The 8,715-nt window shown below is 42.7% G+C and overlaps 1 protein-coding gene across 1 annotated transcript; it reads right to left on the reverse strand.

The window, feature by feature from the left end:
• Positions 5,631–7,497, reverse strand: LOC109231236 (putative leucine-rich repeat receptor-like protein kinase At2g19210). Its single transcript, XM_019396826.1, has 3 exons — positions 7,305–7,497; positions 6,601–7,147; positions 5,631–6,203 (listed from the first exon to the last, which is right to left on the reverse strand). Exons 1-3 carry the CDS (start codon positions 7,387–7,389, stop codon positions 5,765–5,767), a joined length of 1,071 nt encoding a protein of 356 aa, XP_019252371.1. The 5' UTR covers positions 7,390–7,497; the 3' UTR covers positions 5,631–5,764.

The raw sequence follows: 8,715 nt of genomic DNA on the forward strand, positions 1-8,715 counted from the left end.
ATTGATCACACTGAGGTACTCTCTTTAAATTTGACTTGGGACTGGCACAACCAATTTGTATCCTATCTGCAGGATGGAACACTCCCACTCGACAAAAAAGAAGCCAAGAAGCTCCGCGTACAGGCCGCCCGGTATTGCCTGATAAACCACGAGCTCTACAAAAGGACGTTTGGCGGACCCCTAGCCAAGTGTCTAGGGCCGCAACAAACGTGGCCAGTGCTCGAAGAGGTACACGAAGGTCATTGCGGCGCCCATATAGGTAACCGCGCCCTCGTACGCTACATAATACGAGCCGGCTATTATTGGCCCACTATGAAGAAAGACGCAGCAGAATATGTTCGCCGATGCGAACAATGCCAAAAGTATGCCCACATGATACACCAACCAGGAGAACCACTCCACTCAGTCACTTCCCCATGGCCTTTCATCAAATGGGGAATGGACATAGTCGGTCCACTACCAGCGGGACGAGGAAAGGTACGATTTCTATTAGTTTTAACTGACTATTTTTCCAAGTGGGTGGAAGCAGGAGCGTACGCCCAAATACGCGAACAAGAAGTCATTGCCTTCATATGGAAGAATATCATCTGTCATTTCGGCATCCCCAAAGAAATCAGCTGCGACAACGGGCGACAGTTCATCGACCAAAAAATAACCGAGTTCTTCGACAAATGGCATATTAAGCGAATACTCACCACGCCATATCACCCTGCCGCCAACGGCCAAGCAGAGTCTTCCAATAAAACCATACTGAACATACTGAAGAAGAAACTCGAGGAAGCCAAAGGGCTATGGCCCGAGCTACTGCCGAAAGTGTTGTGGGCGCACTGGACCTCACCAAAGTCCTCCACAGGAGAAACACCGTACTCTCTGGTCTATGGAACCGACGCTGTCATACCAGTCAAAATCGGCGAACCAAGCTTGAGGTATTCACATACCAGCGGAGCAGAGAACGACATAAACAGACTTCAAGACCTCGATGAGGCCGAGGAAAGAAGAGAAATGGCCCACATAAGAATGGTGGCTCAGAAACAACAAGTCGAAAGATACTACAACAAGAGAGCCAAAATAAGACCACTCAAAGTGGGAGACTACGTCCTCAAAGCCAAAACATTGGCATCAAAAGACCCAAGCGAAGGAAAACTGGGCACCAACTGGGACGGACCCTACAAAATAACAGCAGCAGCAAGTAAAGAAGCATTTCAATTAGAAACAATGGAAGGAAAAACGCTCCAAAACAATTGGAACGTCGCCCACCTCAAGTATTTCCATTTCTGAAAGGCGTCTCCCGAGTCGCACTCTTTTTCCCTTACCCGGGTTTTGTCCCAATTGGGTTTTCTCGGGGAGGTTTTTAACGAGGCGGCAGAGGGGACACCTGGAGATACTTGCGAAACAAGTTTATCATACCAGCCACTCCATACTCCTCCCGACTGGCATGACAAAGGGACTGGACTAGCGTGATCTCCAATGTATGAAAGGCCACGGCCATCTCCAATGTATGAACGGCCACGGCCATCTCCAATGTATGAAAGGCCACGGCCATCTCCAATGTATAAACGGCTACGGCCATCTCAACGTGTAAAAGGCTACGGCCATCTCCAACAACATTATGGCTAAGGCCATCGACGCCGATAAGTCGACCCAGCTCGACTATGACGGCAAGTAACTCGACGACAGTCGAAGTTACGTACATGGCTAAGGCCATCAACGATATTATGGCTAAGGCCATCGACGTCGATAAGTCGACACAGCTCGACTACGACGGCAAGTAACTCGACGACAGTCGAAGTTACGTACATGGCTAAGGCCATCAACGATATTATGGCTAAGGCCATCGACGTCAATAAGTCGACCCAGCTCGACTACGACGGCAAGTAACTCGACGACAGTCGAAGTTACGTACATGGCTAAGGCCATCAACGATATTATGGCTAAGGCCATCGACGTCGATAAGTCGACCCAGCTCGACTACGACGGCAAGTAACTCGACGACAGTCGAAGTTACGTATATGGCTAAGGCCATCAACGATATTATGGCTAAGGCCATCGACGTCGATAAGTCGACCCAGCTCGACTATGACGGCAAGTAACTCGACGACAGTCGAAGTTACGTACATGGCTAAGGCCATCAACGTGTAAAAGGCTACGGCCATCTCCAACAACATTATGGCTAAGGCCATCGACTCCGATAAGTCGACCCAGCTCGACTATGACGGCAAGTAACTCGACGACAGTCGAAGTTACGTACATGGCTAAGGCCATAAACGATATTATTGCTAAGGCCATCGACGTCGATAAGTCGACCCAGCTCGACTACGACGGCAAGTAACTCGACGACAGTAGAAGTTACGAACATGGCTAAGGCCATCAACGATATTATGGCTAAGGCCATCGACGTCGATAAGTCGACCCAGCTCGACTATGACGGCAAGTAACTCGACGACAGTCGAAGTTACATACATGGCTAAGGCCATCAACGATATTATGGCTAAGGCCATCGACGTCAGTAAGTCGACCCAGCTCGACTACGACAAGTAACTCGACGACGGTCGAAGTTACGCCCACGGCTAAGGCCATCAACAATATTAAGGCCGAAAATAAAAGGTACAAAAAGAAAAGAATAATAGCAAAAGTATAACTTCCATTATCATCCAAAAATACATGTACAAAAGGACCCATTTACATCTCCAAATACGGCAAAACAAAATGAATACAAGTCCTAAGGGGCTTCGCCATTCTGTTCATCGTCCCCCGCCATACCGCCATCTCGTCCACCGCCGTCCTCGGCCTGATAGGTCGCAGAGATCCAAGACCCGGACCCTAGACGGTTAACGTCTTCGAAATTATAGCCCGCCCGTTCTGCGGAGTCGGAACTATACCCGCAGGCTTCACGGGCAACCTGAGCTGTACGCCGTTGAGCCTGAACCTCCGCCTCAGTAGCTCGACCCGCATCCAAGAATTCCTCGAACAGCAGCCGACGAGCCGCTCTCCGGAATGTGTGTTGGGCTGGCGTTGGGAACCGCCCTCCCTTGGGGAGCCGACCTCCCGGAACGGATGTCATCTGCCATAAAAAGTGGCCTTGACTCCCGACGGGGCTCGCTCGCCCCCTCGTCTTCTGTGGCTATCCCCTTGCCAGTTATCAACCGGCGTCATTTCCTTTCCGGCGGCTCCTCGCCCTCAGAAGTCTCCTCCACAGGCCGCAGGGATGGCATTGAAGGAGTCGCTTCACTTGTGGACACCGCCACGGGCAGCGGTTGAGGAACCTCCGGAGCGCCATCACTGGGCGAGCCACAGGGTATGTATCCGTCTTCAGAGTCAGTCCCCGCCCCAGGCGAGGTAACGACGCTCTTCTTCTTCTTCTTAGGGGCGCTCCGACCTGCCAACACGAATAAGTCAGGTAACAAAAACGTAGGAAACCTCCAAACCGTAGCCAAAGAGTTACCTGGCGGGTCGTATCGTTCACGACACGCAGCCCAGGTGCGGCATTCCTCCGCATACGGAATCATTCTCTCCACCCACGATTTAATATTTTCAATGAACTGGGGTGGAGAAGCCCTCGCTGCGAATAAAAAGGGGGGAAAAACAAAGAAATCACAATGGCCGTATGGTCAAAAGCGCAAGCAGTCCTGAATTCTACAAGTAGAAATACTTACGTTCTGGATTCCATCTTTCCGGGAACCCTTCGGGATTCGACACCAGGTGCTCCGTCCTGATGTAGAAATATTTATGCCAAAAGCGGCGGTTGGTCTTGTCATCGGCTTTAACAACCAAGCCCCTTGTGCCACGACTTTTTAACTGCAGCATGGTACCCCTCAGGTAACCAGGACTGAATAACGGTAAGAGGTGGTGGACCGAGACGCTGCACTCAGCCCTGGCCGCATAAGTGGTCATAATACGGCACACCTTCAAGGTATAGGGAGTGAGCTGAGCCGGACACAAGGGTAGATTGGAAGATTGTAACCGATCAAGAACGGGTACTCATAGAGTGTGCAGTACCCAGGCCAGTGCACATTGGCATAGTCCGTCCCGGCCGGAACCATTTCCACGTGGTCCGGAATATGGTGCGTCTCTCGAAGATCATCTAAGTGGAATTGTAATAAATCGCTGTGCTCCCAGGGAAGGGCTGGGCTTTTAGTTGGAAAATCCCTGCGAACATGCATCTCCTTCGGAAGGACGTTGTCTACGCTGAGAGGAACAAGGGCCTTCTCTGCCTTTTCCCCTTCACCACCGGAAGATGGCAGAACCCTAGACGGGGCATTATCTTTGGCCTTTTTACTACTCTGTCCACGTTTTGTCATGTTATCCTACGTAAGAAACGAAGCACTGACGATAGGAAGTGTGGTTTCAACAGAAGTGGGAGAGTCTCGCACGAATTAGCGGTTACTAGAAAGGAAGGTAAAAAAGGAAGCTAGAAAAGGTTCTCCAAAGGTTCGAAAGATGAAATGGATTGAACCTTCCCTCTATTTATAGGGTTAGGATGCACAGAAATCGAAGGGGCATGATTCAAAACAGGCGCGGGAAACCAGAACATCACATCACCCTCTGAACCGCCTCGGGAGTAAGTATAATTACGACGCATGCGGACGATGACGTCATTTCGAAAAGGGGTCCACACGTCAGCAGCTCAACGATGCCATATATTTCCCCTCATTTACGTCACCGCCCCCATAGTGAGGTCAAATTTTCTAAAGATGAGGTCTGCATTTCCGCCCATTGAAGACGTCTACCAGATACGCCTCCAACGAGCGGAGGGACTAACTGTATGGGGTCAAATTTGGCCCTCAACGTCTCTACGCCGAAGGGTACGTCCAGTAAGTATACTTCTACTAATGTATGGGTACGACTCGGACGTGGGGACAAAAGCGACATCGTTTAGGACTCAGTGTCTTCACTATGAAAACGTTACCTATTTTTGTAACTTTTTGATTATTTCGAGAAAGGTCTCTTACTATATAAGGGAGACCTTCACATTGTAAAGGGGGGTGATTCTTGAACAATACAACTCTCTCATTTTCCGACTCTCTCTATCTCTGTCTCAAAAGAACATATTCTCTTGAGTTCATATTATCACTTTATAATACTAGATCTACAACAATAACATCATCTTTACATCTCTAGGTCTACTATATTTGATTACGATTTACCCTTCTCTTACTTTTGATTGTTTTCTAGCTTACAAAGTATATTGTTAACTTTTGAGCCAAACAATTTGTGACACATAAAAGTTTAAACTAATTTTTTTTCTTCATTTATTACTTTATTTTTCTTTTCTTTTATTTGCTGTATTTATTAACTATCAGATCTTAGTTAATGAGTTGCTTAACCTCTAACCTCATCTTATCTTATCTATCTTTGGTTGTTATCAGACGTGGCGTAGGCGGTAGAAATGGCAGCAGGTAGCCACTTTACAGGACTGCTATTTAGGAATTAACTAGTATGTCCTGAATTTCAGTTTTTCACTTTAATTTTTCAGGATAAAAGTGTCCTGAAGTTAAGATTTTTAATTTAAAATTTCAGAATAAAATAAGTACTGGCTAATCTTTACATATCATCCCTAAAAATCGCTATCTTCGCACCAACAACTCATTTAACTAAAATAATCTAATCATTAATTAGGATTGAACTCAATCTCTCTCAATTTGGTAGATAAGGAGAAAGCAGAAAAAAAAGGTACAACAAGAACACAGCCCAAAAATTCTAAATTCCTTTATTTCAGTCCACACCGCAGACAGACTGTTGATATATTTTCTTGTTGTCTACCAAACTACATCTCTATATAGATTTCGACAGCATTAATTAGTGGCGGAAGTGTTGAAGTGGCTGTTTTGTTAATTACAACATCGTATCTTTCGGAACCATAGCCTGGAGACAATGTGAATATCGTCGTCGTCGACAGATATACCGGAGACATAGGTCCATAAAAGAGGTTATCATTGATATAAATGTTGAATTCCCTTTTTTGTGTCCCAATCAATTCTACGACTTCGGCGAAGTGCAAGTATATGTAATACTTGTCTGTGGTATTGTCAGCCGGCCAGGAAAACGACACCGTGTTAGTGGCGGTGGTCGGTGTCACTGCCGTGCTCATTACCGCCGATGGTACTCGGTAACTGTTCTCTATTATGTCTTGAGTTGTATTAATTGTTGCCATTGTCTCCCATGGAAATGGTAGCCAAATTCTATCATATGCATCATAAGGATACCTATGTATTTAAACAGAAAACAAACAATTAATTGTTAACGAATATATCCATCTGGTATAAATAGACAAGTATTGTAACTCCACAAAAAAAAAAAAAAAAAAAAAAATCATGGGGGACCAAGCTAGTAAAAACTGGTTTAACTTTTATACACTCACAGAATAAAAGCTTTTATATCATATATCATGTTATCCAAAAGTCAATTACAACTAACACACAAAAGATAGTATTGACTTATTACAGCGAATTAAAATTACACAAACCTTATAAAAAATATATTTTTAATGTTGTCGGATATATATAAAAGTTAAATTTAATTAAATTTGTCTCAATAACGAGATCTTAGTATAGAAAGGGAAGACCTTGATCTTCTGAAATTAAAAATATTAAATAAACGTACCTAATGAATAGATTGGTTAAGGAACCGAAATTCAGACGTCCAATAAGATTCAATGATTTATTTAGAGTTGGGTATGTAGTAAAATTCAATGGCCTTAACTCTACGGCTGAAATAAAAGGAGTTGTAGCATTTGTCTTTACAAGGCAAACGGTTATGTAGTCAGTGGAAGGGGTGTGTATAACTTCCTTCAAAATTGGTATAGAAGCATTAGATATTGTGACTGTATCCCAATATTCTTCTCCAAGGTAAAGATCAAAATTTGGTAATTGACTACTTCCATCATAATCTCCATAGAGAAAACTAGCCCTTATCAAGTATTTCGTATTATTCCCTTGAGCAGGGGTTAGAGTGTAGCAGCTTTTAGTTCCTACAGGAAAGCTTGTAACTGTGAGGAATGGTATTTCCTGGGAATTGGATTGGTATATAGGTGATATGGTATTGCTCACTCCGCCAATGACATAACCTTCATCTGAAATGTAAGATATGCCTGTTATTACGTCAGTATAGTTAGAACCTGCTAGTATTCCACAGTCGATGCTTATGAATCCTGTAAAACATGAACATAAAAAGAACATCATCGTCATACAGGGGAAAAATTAAATATTATAGGTCACACTCACACATACATACATACATACATACATACATACATACATACATACATACATATATTAAAACGGATATACTACTAATTATCATGATACCTGATTGATCGTCTTGTGCAACAACTATTGTTTCTATAGAACAACCAACAAGACAGGCAAAGAGGAAGCCTTTCAACATCTCCATATCTAGACACTGTCCTCTTGATGTTTAGTTGATTGATTGAGAATAATTTGGGTGCTTTGCCTTATATATTCCTTGCTCAATTTGACCAGGTTAAAGTTTGAAGTTTCCAAGAGATTTGATGAACTCCATCCTGATATCACTTGCTGAGCAAGGTAAGTGCAACATGTAGTTTCTTAACGTGCTCATATGCCATGAAATGTGCTTTCTTATGTTGAAATAATCAACCAGTTTACCTTATTGAGCCACAATCTTTTCCTATAGTAGTAGAACAAGCATATATGTTATGGCAATAACAGCTGACCAGAAGAAGTCTAACAAAAGAATTTATTAGTTTATTCTTCCACTAGAAATATAAGGTTATACTAGGTATTTTTTAATCATTTCAACTATAGATCAGCATAAGGATTACGTCTGTGATCTTGATTGTTCCTATTGAAAAGTGAGGACGTATATAATGACACTGATAATGCGTCCAAAAGATGTTGTACTCGTTCAAACTAGTAGAGAAAACTAGTTATGGCCCACAATCATATTCTTTCTTCAGAAAGAAAATAGTACTCCTATTACCATACGTTATCCAAGCCAATTCAGTGTGGCTTTTGCATATCCCAAAGGATATAGTTACTATATTTATATGAAACAAATGTTACATTATCGAATGTGATCCTTGCAATCACTGGAATCTTAAGATGTAAAAGCCATGGATATCTCTGAAAGATAGTTTGTCATATATGTTGGAAAAGTGGGCTTCTCCCACATCGGTGGTGCAAAGCCATTTTGTGTGCCTTTTAAGTCCTTGTCCTTTTATATATTTAATTTAGAACACATACTCTTATATGTGTGCAAATACATATATATTATATATTATATATATTAATATAAAAGACTTGAACTTGGGCCTGGAATGGGCGCGGGCCGAGTCGGACCTAAAATAAATATTTTATTTTTATTTATTTCTACAATTAAATCTGTTTTATTTTAAATTTAAATTTTAAATTTATTTGAATAAACAAATGCGTCTTTTTATAAAAGAACACATCTTTTTGAAAAGGTACGATGGTTGCCTATAAATAGAAGTTCTTCCAACAAAGTGGATATAGAAAAAATATGCAGTATATTCTTGGCTTGTTGTATCCTGAAGAAGATTGTTTGTATTTCCCCAATTTGTATACGGGCAATATCTTCTTTAAGGAAAGTCGTTCTCACGCCTCAAGCCTTCTTCAATTTCGTTTTCAATTATTATTTTTCTAACAATCTCAACAACATTCAAATTGACTAAGTTAATTAAAGTCCAGTTTTCAAATAATTCTTGAATCAAGGATACCC

This window comes from Nicotiana attenuata, chromosome 8 (assembly GCF_001879085.1).
Source record: "Nicotiana attenuata strain UT chromosome 8, NIATTr2, whole genome shotgun sequence".
Taxonomy (NCBI): domain Eukaryota; kingdom Viridiplantae; phylum Streptophyta; class Magnoliopsida; order Solanales; family Solanaceae; genus Nicotiana; species Nicotiana attenuata.